This window comes from Odocoileus virginianus, chromosome 17, assembly GCF_023699985.2.
Source record: "Odocoileus virginianus isolate 20LAN1187 ecotype Illinois chromosome 17, Ovbor_1.2, whole genome shotgun sequence".
In the NCBI taxonomy this organism is placed as follows: domain Eukaryota; kingdom Metazoa; phylum Chordata; class Mammalia; order Artiodactyla; family Cervidae; genus Odocoileus; species Odocoileus virginianus.
In genome coordinates, this window is record NC_069690.1 from 58,220,096 (window position 1) to 58,239,298 (window position 19,203).

Below are 19,203 nucleotides of genomic sequence, written 5' to 3' on the forward strand. Positions count from 1 at the left end.
TGAGAAAATCAGGCCGAACAGCAGTTAAATGATTTGTCCCAAATCATGCTGCTTGTATGGCATGTATCTGGGGATCAGGTACAGATCTGGTGGTTTCAGATCTGACAATTTTTCCACATAGAATTTTTAAGTAGACATCTAGGCATCCATGATTGAGTGTTCCTGTGGAAGAACTTTCTTGAAATCCCTCAGAATATTGTCACATACGGGCCCTTCTCTGTCTTTTCAAAGACAGGGCATACTGTGATCATCTTTCCTGAGTTCCATGTTTGGTATGAATTCACCATATTTTCCCCCACTGAGTTTATTGAATGCGGGCATCATGCACATGATTTGTTTCCGACCTTCTTTGCTTTGTAACCACGAACATTCTAAAACAATGTTTAATATTGTTACAAAGAGAAAGCTGTGATGCCCATGATGCTGTGGGTAATGTGTGTGTATTCTGTGTGTGTGCGTGTGTGTAGATTTTGAACAAGCAGAGTTGAGCAGGGACACGGGACAGCTACATGAAATGGACCCACCTTGCCCTTCTCCCCCTGAGATGCAGAAGGCTGTGAGTGTCGCGGGCCTCTGGAGGCTGCAGTTCTGGGCGATGGCACGGCTCCGCTTCTTACAGTTAAGACGAGGAAAGAAAGGGCTTCTGACCCTGTGAGTATCAGGGCATGCGGCTTCTTAGACAGTGAGTGTCATGAGCGGGTTAAACTGGAGTGAATCTGAAACTAGAATACAGTGATATACTACTCAGCCATAAAAAACTAAATAATGCCATTTACAGCAACAGATGAACCTAGGGATTGTTGTAGTGGGGGAAGAAAGTGAAAGACAAATATACCATATTGTGTACATGTGGAATCTTCTAAAAAGGTACAAATGGACTTACTTACAAAGCAGAAGCAGAGTCGCAGAAGCAGGAAACAGGCTTCCAGTTGGCAAAGCAGGAAGGCTGGGGGCAGCGGGTAAACGGGAGCTTGGGGGGAGCACACACTGCTGCATAGAAAGTAGGAACTAGTGAGGACTCCTGTGCGGCACAGGCCCCACTCTGTAATGACCTGTATTGGAAAAGGACTTTTAAAAGAACAAACATTGTTATTGTGGATCTAAAAAAGACAAAAGCGGACAAGCAAACAAAAAACCTGGAACACAGTCCCCCCACCCCCCCAGCAGCATTGCTGCCAGAGGAGGAATAAATGTAGCGTTTGATTGTACCAACAGTGGGAACACCGAATGTTAGGGCTTGAGCAGCCTTCTCCACACGTCTGTTTAATTTTCATAGTTTAGCCTGGGTTTATATTGCAGTGCCAGGCTTCTCTGGGGGTTCAACAGTTAAGAACCCGCCTGCCAATGCAACAGACACAGGTTCAGTCCCTGGGTTAGGAAGATCCCCTGGAGGAAGGCATGGCAACCCACTCCAGTACTCTTGCCTGGAGAATCCCATGGACAGAGGAGTCTGGTGGGCTACAGTCCATGGGGTCGCAGAGAGTCAGATACGACTTAGGACTGAGCATGCGCCCACGCATGGCATGTGAAGGTGTGACTTTCAAAATTTTAGCACCAATTATAGATGGCACTCAACAAATACTTGTGAAACATCTGGCTGAATAAATAACACTGTTCTGTCACAGTGGCATTCATGTGGTAATATTTCTTTATTGATAGACTGTTCGTGTTTGGAATTGCTACGTTCCCTTTGATTGTGGAAAGCATACTCTACGCGGTGGTGAATGAAACCTCTGACTGGGAGTTTACGCCTGAGTTATATTTCCTCTCTCCGGGACGGCTTCCCCAGGACCCCCGTACCAGCCTACTGATCATCAACAACACGGGTAAACAGAGAAACAAAATTTAAATCCAGAAAAAGTGATTTTTATTGTTAAATAGCACAGATAAGGGGAAGCAAATTACGAGAGAGTAAAATGTGTATTTTAAACCTCACTTATGGAGACGAGCCTGTGAGGGAGCGATGCATGTCTGTGTGACTTTGGAGCTGCTGGAACAGCCGGAAGGAGCCTGAGTCCCCGTGTAACCCATCTGACCCGTCAGCTGCCCACCTGACGGTCCTCAGCTCTTCTGTGAGATGGAGATGGACTTCTGCACTCACAGAACCACTCTGTTCTCAGTCTCTGCGTCACAGCAGCCTAACCAACACCATAAACGTTATACACGCCGCTTGATAATGTGAAGACGGCATCTTTATACCCTATGCCCCTCCAACAAAATCTAGGAAGATTCTTTATGACCGATTAGAACCCATGATCTTGTTACCCTAAATGATGGGCGATTGGTTTTGCCTAACTGCTTATTTCAGGCTTCTTCGGTGGCTCAGTGGTAAAGTATAAGATTTGATAACAGAAGATAGTGGAAAGGCTTCTCTTTTATGGGCCAGTATTATTATTATTTTGATGCCCACAGAGACATGCCTTTACATGGTATTCTACAAATCTTGATTTTAAATTGTGTGTCTGGTTTATTTTTAAAAATTGTCACACATGTTCTTACTTTCTATGGCCTTCTTTTCTGGATTTTATGCTAGAATCAGATATTGAAGATTTTATACAGTCACTGAAGCATCAAAATATACTTTTGGAGGTAGATGACTTTGAAAATAGAAATGGCACTGAAGATCCCTCTTACAATGGGGCCATCATCGTTTCTGGTAAACGAAAGGTATGCTTGCCACTTGCCTCTTGTGTTTGCTTTTATGAAAAAAATTAAAATGCTACATTTTAACTGATTTAAACACTGTGAAAAGTCAACCAAGTATATAGTGACGACTCAAAAACACGTGGGGTTATTATTGAATTAACTGTGATGTTTAAATAAATTGTAAAACATTTTTATCTTAAATTTTGAATTAGAAGAATTTTTACGTTTGAAGGTACCTAGATGTCATAGCATTATTCAGACTCAATAAAATATTAGACCTTCTGAGTACCTACCCCTATAACTATGAATTTAAGAAACCCCATTTAATGATGAACTACCCAAGTGATATTTTTATATGTTGAGAAAATACATTAAATACTATAATAATCACATGAAATCTATGGGAGGAAAGTGCTCTCAGTTTATTATTTAATATGTTTCAATTTGGATAAAAGAGTGCAAGTAATAAAGATCCTTTCACAGGAATAAGACTGTTGAAAATACATCCCAATCTTAAGTAAAACACAGAGTTTACATCCCAGTGGAAAGCTGGGGCCAGATTCAGTGAAGCTACCTGTTTCTTTCTTGCTACAAGGGGAATAAAGACAGAGCAAAAGGCACTGATTTGTGTCCCTGAATCTGCCTACAGTAGGCGCTTGGTAGGATATGTAATCTCGGTGCCAGCTCGTGGAAACTCTGTTGCTTGTCGGTTGCTTTATTTGTTCCTGATCTCAGGCATTTACTGTGTGAACGGTTGGTGATATTGAATGACGCGTGAACAGTTTCAGAATTTTGTGTGTCCTCGGCTGTGCTGGGTCTTCGTGGCTGTGCGTGGGTTTTTCTCTAGGTGCAGCGAGGGGGCTTCCTCTCCAGAGTCGGTTCTCTTGCCGGGACCACGGGCTCCAGGCGCGTGAGCTCAGTAGCTGCGGCTGCCGGGCTCCGCAGCAAGGGCGCAATAGTAGCGGGCTTAGCTGTTCCGTGGAATGTGGGATCTTCTCGGACCAGAGATCGAACCTGCCTCCTGCACGGGCGGGCAGATTCTAAAGAACCCACTGAGCCCCCAGAGAAGCCTGCATGAGCATCTTTACAAACATGAAGAACATAAAGGTGGTCTCAGAAAGTGTGAAAGCGCTTCGTTGGCAGTGTAATCCCGTGCTTAACTCCTATGCAGAAGATCAGGTTTCCTTTGCTTGCTGTCTGTAAGCTTACTGTCCCCTTGTCAGGGCCTCTGAAATCCTGGTCGCTAAAACTCCCTCGTAAGCAAAATGAGGACGAATGATTTCAAATCAGTAATGCTGATAAAAATGCATACTGCTAGCTGTGCTGTCCGCTCCACCAGAACCTAATGCGCATGATCTCATTTAAGCCGTATCCCAGCCCGTTCACTGTCCTACCCAATAAAAGAGGAGGGCGGCACTCAAAAAGGCCAGTTCACTCAGAGACGGTCACACCGCTAGATGCGCCGCTGCTAAGCTCTTAGGGGCAGAGCCTGTTTCTCCTTCTTCAGTGGCGCAGAGTCAGCCTCACGTTGTTTGTGTTTCTTTGATCGGCAGGACTATCGGTTCTCGGTCGTGTGCAACACCAAGAGGCTGCACTGTCTTCCTGTCCTGGTGAGTGTTGTCAGCAGCGGACTGCTCCGGATGTTCGGTCAGACACAGCGTATTCGCACCGAGAGAAGCACATACCCTTTGGTAAGCCCTGGGTTTGCTTGCTCACCTTCTTCGGCTGTTGAGTGAGTGCTCTGGGTCCTCTGGATCATCAGTCATAAAAACCATTGCGTCTTACTTTTTCAATCAGGCTACACTATAGCAACGTATGATTTTTTTTCCTAAGTTACTACTAAAGAATTTGCATGAGGGGATATTTTTAAGTATTCTGTCATAGTCTCCTAGGGAATCTTTTGAAAAAATACAAGCTTGACTGCAGAAGTGTCTTGGAGACAGAGAGTGAGTGTGTGTGTGTGTGTGTGTGTGTGTGTGTGTGTGGTACAACGGGTTGAAAGTCGGGAGCCCTGGTAACCCAGCTTTACAGTCTTGTAAAGCCGGTATCACTCAGTGGTGGACCCTTCATTGACTCTGCGGGTAGCGGATTGACTGCAATGAAGGAGAATCTGCCGGCTCTTGGGCCATCTTCCATCGGATCCGTCCCTTCACTCACCCATCATTGCTCTGCATCGCGAGGGTGTCTGATACCCAGAGCCACGTTCTCAGGGGTCTTTGTCAGCCGGCTTTAGCCTGGATTTAGACAGCAGGAAGCAGGGATCACAACCAGGAGGGCAGAAAGGTTGCACACCGTGGGCTCCGATCACATCCCCTCCCCTTCGCCTTCTAACCTGGAAGGGACAACGGCTTCCTCCACTCTTCCCACCCGCGTAACCCTTGCGTGATTGACTTCCCTCTGTTTTAAGTACTGAGGGTGGTGAAGACTTTCTGGTTAGACCCCGACTGGTGCCCTAGAGGGACCTCCCGAAGCGGACCCTGACTGTCCCAAACCAGGAGGTTGGGAGAGCACGCACCGCGGTTGGACGTAGAGCTGTCAGAAGCAGGCTGCCCGGCCTGTGACAGAGGGCTGCACTCAGTCTGGGACTTCACGGCCTTGGTGGTTCTGGGTGAACACGGGGCACGCGGCGCTGACCCAGAGCTACCGCTGGCCTGAGAGCGGGGCAGCGGCCGGACCAGCGGGTCTGAAGGGACCCTGCAGACAGGGGTCCGCTGGGTGGACTGAGGGGGCTGCAGCCCCTCTGGGTCGTTGAGTTTCCTCATTTTATTGCTTGTTTGTTCAGGATCAAAATGGACCAAGGCCCCACGGTTATTCTCTTAGACATCCCCAGAGGTGCATACTTTTCTCCTTTCAGCCATTCTCAGAAAGACAGTGAAGCGCTCTCCCACCTGCTGAAACATTAGAATTTGTAGATGTAGCTTCCAAAGCCTGGAGGGAAGTTTGAGAATGATCTTGAGACAGGCTACTGCCCTGGCCTCCTGTAATTAATCCCGGAGGCAGCCTCGTACCTGTGTGTGCTGAGTCACTCAGCCGTGTCTGACTCTTTGTGACCCCGTGGACTGTAGCCCGCCAGGCTCCTCTGTCCATGGGATTCTCCAGGCTAGAAGACTGGAGTGGGCTACTATGCCCTCCTCCAGGGGATCTTCCCGACCCAGGGACCAAACCCACACCTCTTTCGTCTCCTGCACTGGCAGGCAGGGTTCTTTACCACTGGTGCCTCCCGGGAAGCCCCAGCCGTGAGCCTAAGGCCGGACTCAGACACTGATCTGGGGGAAGTGAGTTCAAGTTCCTCTCTTTGACAGTGGGCTTATTGCAGCGAGTTTTCCTTTTAAGTCTGTGCTTCAGAAGCTCCCACTCAGCTACCAGTATCCTCACCTCTTCATCACTAGGTTTGCTGAGGAAGACGGTTGCTCAGGCCTGAATTATCTACTTCTCTCGTGGTTCCTTAATTATTATTTTTTGTATTGTGGTTTAAAAAAAAAAAGCCCCATAACACAAAAACTTGCCATCTAGTCATGTCTTAAAATGTCTTTATTTCTGATTGAAGGATAATTGCTTTACGGGACAGAGCTGGTGTCAACACGAAGCAGCCACCGGCGCACATAGACCCCTCCCTCCTGAGACTGCCCCCCGTCTCTCACCCTCCCCACCCTCGAGGCTGTCTCCTCTGTTGGAGCTCCCTGAGGCACACAGCAGATTCCGCTGGCTATCATTTCATCTAGGCATTTTTAAGGGAACACTTGGGAAGTGTTCAGTATATTCACACTGAGTCAGATCTCTGGAACTCTTCTGTCTTGCACAATTAGCACTTTATCTCTGCCAAACAAGACTCCCTGCTCCCCACCCCTGTGGCCCTCCTGACCCCTGTTCTGCTGTGGCGCTTTCTGGGAATCTGACTCGTGTCGGCGGATCACTTACCAGCACTCGTCTCTCGTGCCTGGCTTCCTTCCTGCTTCCCTTCCTGTTTCCCTGACACCCCCTCAGTTCACGCATGTTGCCACGTGTGACAGGAGTTCCTCCTCTAAGGGTGAATGATTCTGCTCATGCACACCCACTTATCTGTCTGAGGACGTGTGGCTGCATCTGTCTCTCGGCTCGTGTGAACAGCGCCGCTGTGACCAAGTGCGGGCAGGTCTCTACTTTCAGTTCGTTTCGATACACACTGTGAAATGGTTTCTGAGTCATTTTTCTCTTCTCTTTTTTCCCCTCAGAGTAGAAGCCTCATGTTAAGTGATCAGCAACTTCTCCCCCACACCTCTGTGGGTGGAGATTGATGAACTAGATATGCACGTTTGACTTTTCAGTATTTCCAGAAGCACGTGCTTTTGTGATGCTCGGCATTTCGTTCCTTTTTTACAAATGCTCCCTGGTTTTAAGCACCTGACTATATGGATACCATTAATGACTTGGTTTGGTAAGGTGGCGTCAGCTTACGCCGTCACGTCAAGGTTTTCTGGTGTGATGCTGCGCTGCCGCTCCGGGCCCCACCAAGCGCGTCTTGTTTGCAGGGCTACACGCTGCTCTGGACGGGGCTCCCCGAAGGGTCGTTCTTCTTGTTTATTGTCATGTGCAGCCTGTCTCCTTACATCGCCATGAACAGTGTCAGCGATTACAAAGTAAGAAGGGGGAGGAGGGAAGAAAAACGCTGGAGCCTCAGTCATTATGTGTTAAATGCTATGGGTTTTCTCACAGGAAAACACTGTAACATGTTCAACTCAGATAATGCAGTTCAATATTTTTTCTATCAAGTCAGAAAAGTTACTTCTAAAAGCACAAAGTGCTTGTTACTTCAGAAGGACAAGAAAAGGGTGACAGTCTGGTGGGAACTCGAATTAATCTAAACCTTCAAAGGGGAATATGATAAAACTTTCAACCACATCATTTCCTAACCACAGGGAAGAAATCATTGATATTGAAATTGAAGACCACAGTCAGGACTTTAATCCACCTGCCATTGTGCAGAATACAGTTTTTTGGTTGTATTTATGTTGGGTCACGTCATTATCAAGGCAAGACAGTCATATTAGATTTAAAGAAGTAATATCTTACCATCTGAGTCAGTAATTATCCAGGAGTATATTTAGATAATGGAGAATTTACTGTTCTTCGGATGACAAGATAGCATTTCTTTTGAAGGAGACTGATTCAGGCTTTGATCATTAGGAGGCTACTGTTCCATTATTCTTCAAACCTACCAGATAAAACAATTCTCATGTTTAAACGTCCATCTGGATGCAACTGGCTGTTTTGTCATCAGCTTCCTAAAAACGGTGTACACGTTATTAAGATATTGAAAAAGTGAAAGTGAAAGTCGCTCGGTTGTGTCTGACTCTTTGCGACCCCATGGACTCCATGGAATTCTCCAGGCCAGAATACTGGAGTGGGAAGCCTTTCCCTTCTCCAGGGGATCTTCCCAACCCAGGGATCAAACCCAGGTCTCCTGCGTTGCAGGTGGATTCTTTACCAACTGAGCCACGAGGAAAGCCCAAGAACACTGGAGTGGGTAACCTATCCCTTCTCCTTCAGATCTTCCCAACCCAGGAATTTAATCAGAGTCTCCTGCATTGCAGGCAGATTCTTTACCAACTGAGCTATCAGGGAAGCAGATTAAAATATTTAATTTTTAAAATATTAGATTTTAAAAAATTTTAGGGACTTCCCTAGTGGTCCAGGTGGTTAAGACTTCACCTCCCAATGCATGGGTTGAAGTTCGATACCTGGTCAGGAAGCTAAGATCCCGTGTGCCTGACAGCCAAAAAACAAAACGTAAAACAGAAGCAGTATCGTAACAAATTCAATAAGGTCTTCGAAAAATGGTCCACTTCAAGACACTTAAATTTTTTTAATTTATTAGAATATTAGATTATATTTGCCTCTGAAAAATCACCTGGTGTGTTTGTTTTGGATTTGAATTCCAACTGAATCCATGTATCTGCTGTGGTTTTCCATCAGAAGAGAACCAAGGCCCAGCTGTGGCTCTCTGGCCTCCTCCCCTCTGCGTACTGGTGTGGGCAGGCACTGGTGGACGTCAGCCTCTACAGTCTCATTCTCCTTTCCATGTATCTGATTTTCTACCTAGCAGACATGGTGTACATTTATCTCACAAGTCGAGTTTTATTTGCTTTGGTAAGTAACAATGGCACAGGCAATATCTTATACAGCAATTCACAGTAAACGTTCTCACTGATATAGTTTCATATAATCATGAAGCTTCCACTTTTTGTTTGTCACAAACCCAGACAGAAACCATGCAGAGTGCATGCGTGATCAGAAACATAAGCAACCCTTGTAACCTCTTCTTCAGTTAATATTTCATTTTTTTAACTTTGGTATTTCTTTGTATTATCTTCAGGTTGTCATGACGCTTGGTTATGCAGCTTCACTTGTCTTCCTGACATACGTGATAGCATTTATTTTTCGTAAAAGGAGAAAAAATAGTGGCCTTTGGTCATTTTGCTTCTATGTAGTAAGTACTTCCACAAACCGTTCTTTTTTAAACTTTCAGTGTAACATTAAACATAGTCACGTTTGCCTTGAGCAATGGGGACAATCAACACCTTAAAATCACACCCTAGAAAGGGGAGTGGGTGTAACATGTTACGGAGTCAGTGATGGATGTTCCTGGAGAATTCATGTACGAACTCTACTCGAATTTACAGAGAAGATTCGTGTGCTATGCCTGCTAAGTTGCTACTTTCTATCCGACTCTTTGCGACCCCATGGACTGTAGGCCGCCAGGCTCCTCTGTCCATGGGATTCTCCAGGCAAGAACACTGGACTGGGTTGCCATTTCCTTCTTCCCGACCCAGGGATCGAAACGGTCTCTCTTACATCTGCATTGGCATGTGGATTCTTTAGTAGCGCCACCTGGGAAGTCCCTGGGGTCGCAGAAGAGTGGGACATGAATAAAGCGACTGAGCACGTAAGATCACTGAAAACTTGGATGGAAATATTAATCTAAACTCGGGTTGCCTAATCTCAGCATTTCAGGTGCCTTTTCGCTGAACTCCTCAGCTGCTGGGGGAATGTCTGTCTTGCATACACAGCTCTCAGTTCTTGGGGTAGGAGTCTTGAAATCATGAGAGAAACCCAACCAAAGTCCACCTGCTAAGAAAATGCATATGATGTCATCCACTGATTTCTGTAAGGAGTTGGCAGCGGATTGTCCTGGTCAGCAGCTAGCTGTTGACTCACCTTTTCTCAGCGGACAGCGTTCTGATTTGGCATCTCTAGATAGTATTGGGTTGGCCAAAAAGTTAAGATGTTGTGGAAACACCCAAGCAAAACTTTTTGGCCAACCCAGTATTTCTCGGTATTCCGCTGGTAGTGTCTGTAGAGATACTTTATTTAGAAGACTGATTTTGAGGCAGTCGTGAACATTTGGTGCACCAAAGTCTTTCCATTCATACTTTGCTGTGGGAACTCTCTTTTTTTTTTCCCCAGCCAACAGACCTAATAAAACTGCACAATATAAACCCAGAAGCTGGGTAAGCGGAACAGATGTCAGTCTGACTGACAGTTGATTTCTTTTCAGCCCACATTCTTGGTTTGCGTACGTCTGGAAAAGGTGGACAGAAAATTCGTGTGCACACTTTGTGTCTTCTTGTCGTTTCGGCTCTGAACAAAGTCTCTTTCGGGGCTGGTGTTTGAGCAGCCTCAGGGTTATTGGCCAATAGGGGCTCTGACAGGTCTGCTCCTGTCAGAGTGAGTGAGGACTCCACTATCCCAGCGGGAGCAGCCTCGGAGACGCTCTTTGAGCTGACTGGTCCTGAGTCAGCAGCCCGGAGTCGTGCTTCCTTTTTCTTTATGTCTTTGCTCACTCGCTCGGCTGGCTCTCGTTGAGCAGAAACCACTCCAGGCTGAGATTTAGTAAATGCACATCTAGACGAACGCCTGTTGCAGTGTGTCGAGGGAGGAGGCAGCCGCTGGGTTACCAGGCACTCACCACTCACCCTGTCTGCACAGATTCGACAGCCTCTCAGATGAGGACTCACTCAGCATCTCCGGTAGAACCGTGCCTTCCCCTCAGCTTTCACTGCAGAAGCAGGCCAGGGCAGGGGCTCTCCTCACGGATGTAGCCTCTGCAGTGATGCTTTCGGTTGGGAAAAATGAGAAAGAATTTTCTCAGCAGATTTCAAAGTGTGTTAACTCCAACAGCATAGGACAGTGCTTCCAGAACTCGAAACGTCAGACTCTGCCAGAGCGGAGCTTCCGTGTCTGCCCACTGAGAGAGCAGAGACCATCCCCCGTCTCCCCTCCCCTCGCCAATTCTGTACACAGTAAGGCACGAAGGGCTGGTGAGGCAGACTTCCTCCAGTGCCTGGGAGAAGTAGACCTGAGTCTGCACTGTCTTATCGTGAGTTCCTCCTGCAGAATTCCTCAGCGGCAAGTGAATAAACGAACAAACAAGGAAATTTGGCTTTGTTGTTTCTAAGGAGAATCATGATAATACCAAGGCCTTTTCTGTTAGGTTTGTGGATTAGTATGATGACTAAGACCTTCTCACTATCGTGCGAATAAGCAAGCTTTAGCAAATAAAGAATCACAGCCGAGAACTGAACTTTTGACACCAAAAAACTGCATTTTTCAAATCGAAATATATCTTCAAATGATTGGAGATCTTTTTTCCCTTTATTGCCAATTAATTTTAAACTTATTATGGATTAAAATAAGACAAAGCAGTATTGCAAAAACAAAGTAAGTTTTGCAAACTAAAACTTCTTTGTTCACAATATAAAAAGTACACCATAGTGTTACAGTGTCACACTTGTTTATATACTTTCTGATTATTTTCTTTTTTCTTTGCATTTGTCTATTTCATTTTTTGTACCACTGAAAAGTAACCACATATTCATGGAACGTTGAAATATCAGATTTGAAAAATAATGAAGATTATCTAGTATAATTCTCCTCATTTTATGGATGGAAAAAATTAAGTATTCTGGTTTTGGATTTTTTTTTCCTTTGATGCTTTAATCCTTTATAACTTCTTTTTTTTAAACTTTTTTATTGAAGTGTAGCTCATTTGCAATGTTGAGTTTAATTTCTGCTGTTCAGCAAAGGGACTGTTACATACACACATTCTTTTCCATTAGGGTTTATCACAGGACACTGAATGCAGTTCCCTGTGCTGTATAGTGGGACCTTGTTTATCCGTCCTGTACACAATCGTTTGGATCTGCTAGTCAAGTAACCTAATTAAAGTCACACAAAAATTAGTGGCAGACTTGGAATAAAACTGAGATCTCAGTGAGTCTGTTTGAACGATTTAGCTCTCACCTTCATCTCCAGATTTTCCCTTTAAGAATTTTCTGTTGGGAGCTGAAGGTCATACACTTTCTCATAACAAACTCTCCTCCCTTCCCTTCTCCCTCTGAAAGGAGTGTGTCCGCACAAGGGAAAATTCCCATGTATTTGATCAGAACACCTGCATCTTAAGCATTTCCTCAAATATCAGTGCTGAGTATGTGTGGGGCTAACATGTCTCCCCTTGCCTTGCAGATCACAGTCATCACATTTGGCATCACTATGCTATTTGGGCCAGACGTCCCTGTCCTGATAGCTTGCATGGCTTTAGCTCCCTCAGCAACCTTGAGTGGATTTATAACTTTTTTGCAAGAGGTAAGAAATGTTATCAAATGTGCCATTAATTTTGAATGTGCAGCGTATTAAAGCACTTTGCCTAAATCTATGAAAGCAGACAGCGGGCTGGTGTTTTCCTGGGAGCTGAGGTGGGAACGGAGTGGGTATCTCTTTGGGGTGGTAGAAACGTTCCTAAGTTGAATTGTGGTGATGCTCTTGCAGCTCTGCTAATTTACTAAAAATCTTTGAATTGTACATTTAAGATGAATGAATTTTATGGCATGAGGATTTAACCACAATAAAGCCATTCTGAAAGCTTTGCCAGGAATTCTCTGGGGGTCAGCAGTGAGGACTCAGCACTCTTGTGGTGGAGGGCCCAGGTTCAGTCCCTGGTCGGAGAACTAAGATACCGAAAGGCATACTGGACAGCCGAAAATAAAAATAAAAGCTTCTGCCACATGCACTTTATGAAACGTAAACACTGTCAAATGTATTTAAAACGAATGCTAGACGGAAAAACGTTGCCTGATTCCATGGGTATTCATTATCCAGTGTGAGTGTATACTCACATACAATAACACTTACTCACTGAGAAATAGAAGTAAACTGATGCTGAAGCGCCAATACTTTGGCCACCTGATGCGAAGGTGGTCATTTCCACTCTTTGGAAATGACCCCGATGCTGGGAAAGATTGAAGGAGGGAGGAGAAGGGGACAACAGAGGATGAGATGGCTGGATGGCATCACCAACTCAGTGGACATGAGTTTGAGTAAACTCCGGGAGTTGGTGATGGACAGGGAGGTCTGGCGTGCTGCAATCCGTGGCGGGGCCGGTTTACTCTGGGTCCTGACGAGCGGCGGGCAGCCGGCGGCGGGGGTGGCGGGGGCGGCGGGCGGCAGAATGGCCGAGGCAGGGATGCAGGAGAGAGTGCTCGGGGCACTGAAGAGGCAAAAGCGCTTCACACAGGAAGAGCCAGATGGCGCGGCGAGCAGGAGAGCTCAGCCAGGAGCACGCCATCTTCCAGAAGGTCGTGGCTTAAAGGGAGCCGTGAGGGCTCCCCTGACCCCGTGTGCTCCCAGGGACCCGGAAAGTCAGCTGCAAAGTGTCCCTTCCCTTCGCTGGCACTGCCTGGAATTAACCGACTACAAACTCATTCCTTCACGCAAAGCCTTTCTCTCCTAAGATGTAAGTCGTCCTGTGAAGTGAAATACACCAACCCACGTGTGTCACACATGGTTGGGGAGGAATGAGTGACTTTCTGAACGCACCGCTGATGAAGAAAGAATCCCAGGATGGGCTAATTATTGCAGTGGAAACAGTCACCCCTGGGATCCAGGATGACTCCTGGGGGCATTTAGGGCAAAGAAGGTGGAGCCCTAGAATCATTCATGGTGTAGACCCCTCTGTCTGTTACACTTGAGTAGATGGTCAGCAAACATTAAACCAAAATATCAAGGAAAAATAGAAGGAAGAGACGGAAAGACTTGGGTCACCTCCTTGGAGAGGCAGGCAGGGCTGGGTAGGGGTCCTCCCTTTTCTCTGTGGGGAATTTCTTGTCACCAGGGCACAAAGGGGAAATCAAACTTAATGAGGGAAATCTCCAATATGTAAAATTCCCTGTTAATTAAATGTGAATAAGAAAGCTGATCAATTTCCATTGAGCCTTTTTTTTTTTTGGTCTTTGCAGAGAATGCATTCATACAGGATGAAACATCAAGACGCAAATTTTGACCTGAGTGCAGCTGACCTTCTAGTGTGCCTAATAGTAAGACAGCTTTTCTACCTCACTGCCTGCTTTTCTGGGGGGAGCGGGGCTTATCATTTACTGTAGTAACTCTTTGATCTTGTCTGAAGTGTGCCAACTTTGAAAGTGTTTTTAATATAGTCTTAGACAAAGCAATTACATTCAGATACAATTCTACGTTCTAGTTATTTCTTATATGCATGAATGGACTGTGTAAATCCAGAATGCAGTATAAAATTAGATTTTCTTATTTATCCTGTCTGCTGCCTCCTCCAAATTTGAGAGTTTGTAAAGAAATCCATGCAATACAACTTAATTCCTTTGCAATTAGAGATAAACAAAACAAAAGTAAAAAAAAAAAAAACAATGAAAAGGGAAAATGATTATACTGGTGTATATGGGCTGAAGGAAATTAGTGTCTTTGCATATGTGGCAGTACTTTTCTAGGCATAGATCAAAAATAGTAGCCCTTGCCCTCATGGGGCTTAAATTCTGACAGAAGGAGGCAGATAATAAACTAAATAAATAACATGGGGTGTGAGATGGATGGCATGAAGCGAGCCTGGGGGACGTCACAGGGAGGAATATTCCCGGAGGAGGCGGGAGAGTGGCCTTGACTTGACCCAGGGTCAGGCAGGCGGCAGGCTAGTCACAGGGAGAGTGAAGGTCACAGAGGTGACCAGGCCAAGGGTGGATGAACGGAGGGGTGACTGCGAGATCCTGGGTCACGTCCAGGACTTCGATCTTACTTTGTGAGAGCAACGAGCCAGCGGAGTTTTCAGGAAGTGCTGTGACCTGATCTCTGCTCTAAAATATGGTTCCCGTTGCTGTGTTGAGAGTAGATGTTTGGGGCAAGGGAAGAAGAGAGACCCACAGCCAGGGGCTGCGGTGTTACTGTCAGCGATTACTGTCCGGCTAGGGTGGGGGCAGCCCTGAGTTCTGGGTAACTTTGAAAGGAGAAACAGGTCACAGGTGCTGACAGACCGGATGTAGGTTGTACATCAGGGAGAAAGAAAGGAGGCGGGTTCCCCAAGCTGGATTGTTACTGTAGAACTGGTCTGTACGAATGCTTCAGACCTGTTTTATATGATGACAAGAGACCCAAACTATGATTCAGATGTTTCTGATGTGAACTCATCCCTCAGTGTAACTGTTTCTTTGCTCCTAGCCTTACTTTCAGGCTTTGCTCTTCATGTTTGTCCTGCGATGCCTAGAAGCAAAGTGTGGAAAGAAAATAATGCAAAAGGATCCTGTTTTCAGGTTGGGATAAAAGTTAATTTCATACTTAATATTGCATTTTAATATTCCTGGGGAGTGGCTGCACCCTCAGCCTCTTAATGCTGATTTATATTGACAGTATAAATAGCGTGATGATTTTCAGCATGGTCAGTGGATTTCTGGCTGAACTGCCAGGAAACAGGACACCTAGGCAGAGGCATCCCTTGTAGCTCAGTTGGTAAAAGAATCTTCCTGCAGTGCAGGCTACCTGGGTTCGATCCCTGCATCAGAAAAAATTCCTGGAGAAAGAAATGGCAACCCACTCCAGTGTTCTTGCCTGGAGAATCCCAAGGACAGAGGAGCCTGGCGGGCTACAGTCAGTGGGGTAGCAAGAGTCGGACACGACTGAGTCGTTATGCCCGATGTCCGAATCCCCGAGCGGGAAGAGAGAAGGCTACCAAGACAATGCAACTCGCAAAAAGGGAAGTTTATTACTGACTCGAGCCAGGGCTCCTGCCGCATCCATCGCAGTGGTGCAGGGTCAGAGAGCCCCGAGCCGCAGCTGTTACACCAATTTATAGGGTGAACATAGGCAGTTGGTAGCTGGCTTAAGTGGATTGGTTACATGTTTGCAAAGCAATTTTATTGGTCCAAACTTTCGCAGGCTTTTGTTCAAACTTAGGCGTTCGTGGGCTTTTCAGCTTTCCCTTGATATGTTCCCTTTGTTCTCTTTTGGGCGCCTGCTGACTGGCTGGCTCCAGGCGGCCTGATGGGGGTAGGGAATCTTACCATTTCAGGGGAAACCGAAACTTAGGTCCAGGCCACCTGTCATAGTGTTAGCCCTGGCAGCCTCACTTGAGTGACTAAATCACCCCCACCAGGCAGAGTTCTGCCATCAGTCAGCTGAAGGGAGCTTTCAAGCTCTCAAAAATTTAATGAGAACTCAAATACTTGTTTGACTTAGTATGAATAGAATGCTAGATTTCTAACTAAAAAAAAAAAAAAGATATTCTGTAAGCAAGAAGGGTTTACTGTATAGCACAGGGACCTGTGGTCAATATCTTATAATAACTAATAATGGAGAATAATCTGAAAAATAATCAATGTGTGTACGTGCAACTGAATCACCTTGCTGCACACAGAAAACACTGTAAGTCAGCTCTACTTCAATAAAATGTATATATTAAGAGAAGCATTTTAATGAGAACTCAGATATGCCCTTTTCCCACTCAAGAGGATCACACATGCCTGACCAGAGCGATAGGACGGGGTTGGCTCAGCAGCACAGCTCAGAGTGTTTCAGCAGGGGAGAGACGCCAGCCTCCCCTGAATACTGGAGTCCTGGAGTGGGCGGGTCGCCATCTCCTTCTCCAGGGGTCTTCCCAACCCAGGGGTGGAACCCAGGTCTCCTGCGCTGTGGGCAGAGTCCGAGCCACAGGGAAGCCCCAGCCAGTAAAGGATGCCAGGCAGACACTGGGTGTGGGTCACGTGGGCTCAGAGTCAGCAGAGAAGAACGCAGGGGGCCTGGGTTTCCAAGCAGCGGCAGCACTTGCTGAGAAATTCGAAAGGGTCAGAGACACTCATTAGGACAACCGCAGCAACACCGAGAAGGGGATTCGGTTGCAGGGGTGGACGCTCCTGGCAGAAGAAGACATGATATTCATAGTCAGCATCATCACCAGTTTGTTGAAAGCACCACAGTGAAATCACAGAGAAGCTGATTTTTTTTTAACTTTTTATTTTGTATAATGGTATAGCCAATCACAATGCGATAGTTTCAGATGAGCAGCAAACTGCCTCAGCGCTACGTATACCTGTATCCATTCTGCCTCAAACTTCCCACCCACCCAGGCTGCCACATAACCATGAGTTGCTTGTGCTTACAGTAGGAGCTTGTTGGTTATCCATTTAAAATATAGCCATTTTAAATATAGTCCATGGCGGGGGGAGTGGAAGGGATAGTTAGAGAAGCTGATTTTTGATACATCTTTGATACCTAGCAAAAAATCATGTGCTGTATATTTCATCTTTTCTGTAGAATTTCCCCAAAAAGCAGAGATGCTCGTTCAAATGCGGAAGAACATGCAGATGAAGACGAAGATGTTCAAGCAGAAAGAATAAGAACAGCCACCGCCCTGAACACGTCAATAGAGGAGGTAGGGACACAGTGGCAAAATGAGTCAGTGGAGTGTTCAGGAGCTCAGGAGCAGAGGCTGATGTGCTGGGGTTCGCTTAGAGAGTTTAGAGTTCGGGGTGTGTGTGCGCTCAGTGGTGTCTGACTCTGTGACCCCACGGGCTGCAGCCCGCCAGGCCCCCCTGTCCACGGGAGTCTCCAGGCAAGAACACTGGAGCGGGTCGCCATTTTACCCTCCAGGGGATCCTCCCGACCGGGGCCTGAGCCTGTGTGACTTGCGCCTTCTGCGCTGCGGGCGGGTTCTTTACCACCTGGGAGGCCATGCTGTTATGTAATTCCTAAATATGCGGACACGTCTTTCGAAGTCCGTGATGTTCAAAGAAGAATGCAAATCATACTGGTTTCATCTTTTTTGTTTTTTGAGAAAAATGGACTTGGATATGTAGAGCTGCAATTTCAAACCCCCAGTTTCATGAGTCAAAGAATTAATGTAAGATTTGTTATAAATGCCTGGTAGAGATTAAGATTTTAAGGATTACTCTTTGATTTTGATATGGGAGCTGTTCACATGAGTTTAGATACTTCTGTTACTGGAAGGCAAGAAGCCAGCCTGAAATGGTGCTGTTTACTCAGTCCACTGATTTTTTGTTTGTGTTCTAGTTTAGATTCCACGTATAAGTGACTTCATGCGATATTTGTCTGTTATCTTTCTGACTCACTTCACTTATATCACTTACATCATCTCTAGGTCCATCCAGGTTGCTGCAAATGACATGATTTCATTCTTTTTATGACTGAGTAATATATATATGTATATATACATATATACATATTCTTTATTCATTCATCTGTTTTTAGCAAGAAGTATGGTCAACATCCACGAATGCATGTTACACTTGAGACAAGCAATGTGGATTGCCCTCAACACAAATATGGTTTGGTCCATGACAGAGGGCAAGAGAGGTTCCAGGAGGCAGAGCTAGAAATGAAAAGTGACTGCTGCCTAAGAGGAAATCACTCTGTCTGTATTCCAGAAACCGGTCATAATTGCTAGCTGTCTGCACAAAGAATATGCCGGCCAGAAGAAAAGGTGCTTTTCAAGAAGGAGGAAGAAGACAGCAGTGAGAAACATCTCCTTCTGTGTTAAAAAAGGTTTGGAACAGTCAGTGTTTAAATTCGCCATTGTTTTTAGAAATACCCACTGAACACTGAGGTTATCGACACTGTTGTACTTGCTGAAACATTTATTCACTCATTCAACACATGTTTTTTTGAGTGCACCAGGGGCTGTTTAAGAATCTGGAAATATAATTATGAAATAAAGAGACAAATGCGTGATAGCATAGCTTTTACATCCCCAGAGGGGTTAGTAAACAAAAATGACTTATCAAAAGAAGTTTCAGATGTCACACTGGCAGGTTCTATGGGGAACATTCAAATCTGTGAAATGACCTGAGTGACTCGGGGCCACATTCACTTAGGGTTGAAATCTGAAAGCCTCAGTTGCTCAGTCATGTCCAACTCTTTGCGACCCCATTGACTGTGACCCACCAGGCTCCTCTGTCCATGGGATTCTCCAGGCAAGAATACTGGAGTGGGTTGCCACTCCCTTCTCCAGGGGATCCTCCCAACCCAGGGATGGAACCCAGGTCTCCTGCACTGCAGGTGGATTCTTTACCATCTGAGCCACAGGGGAGCTTAGGGTAGGGAAGGCTTTTCTCGAGCAGAGACATTTAAGCCAAGATCCAGGTGATAACAGGCTTCAGGCTGGTGTAGTGGTAAAGAACCCACCTGCTAATACAGGAAATACAAGAGACCCGGGTTCAATCCCTGGGCCAGGAAGATCCCCTGGAGGAGGGCATGGCAACCCTCTCCAGT

General features: G+C 45.9%; 1 protein-coding gene across 3 annotated transcripts in view; it reads left to right on the top strand.

The window, feature by feature from the left end:
• Window positions 1–19,203, top strand: part of ABCA6 (ATP binding cassette subfamily A member 6) — a 67,531-nt gene that overhangs the window by 39,739 nt on the left and 8,589 nt on the right. For all 3 annotated transcript variants that reach the window (XM_070480081.1, XM_070480082.1, XM_070480080.1), the window contains 12 exons: window positions 468–651; window positions 1,660–1,826; window positions 2,534–2,667; window positions 4,200–4,337; window positions 7,155–7,262; window positions 8,599–8,772; window positions 8,999–9,112; window positions 12,148–12,267; window positions 13,917–13,994; window positions 15,142–15,233; window positions 17,230–17,347; window positions 18,360–18,477. In XM_070480081.1, the coding sequence (XP_070336182.1) occupies window positions 468–651; window positions 1,660–1,826; window positions 2,534–2,667; window positions 4,200–4,337; window positions 7,155–7,262; window positions 8,599–8,772; window positions 8,999–9,112; window positions 12,148–12,267; window positions 13,917–13,994; window positions 15,142–15,233; window positions 17,230–17,347; window positions 18,360–18,477 (1,545 nt within the window). The remainder of the gene's footprint in view (window positions 1–467; window positions 652–1,659; window positions 1,827–2,533; window positions 2,668–4,199; window positions 4,338–7,154; window positions 7,263–8,598; window positions 8,773–8,998; window positions 9,113–12,147; window positions 12,268–13,916; window positions 13,995–15,141; window positions 15,234–17,229; window positions 17,348–18,359; window positions 18,478–19,203) is intronic.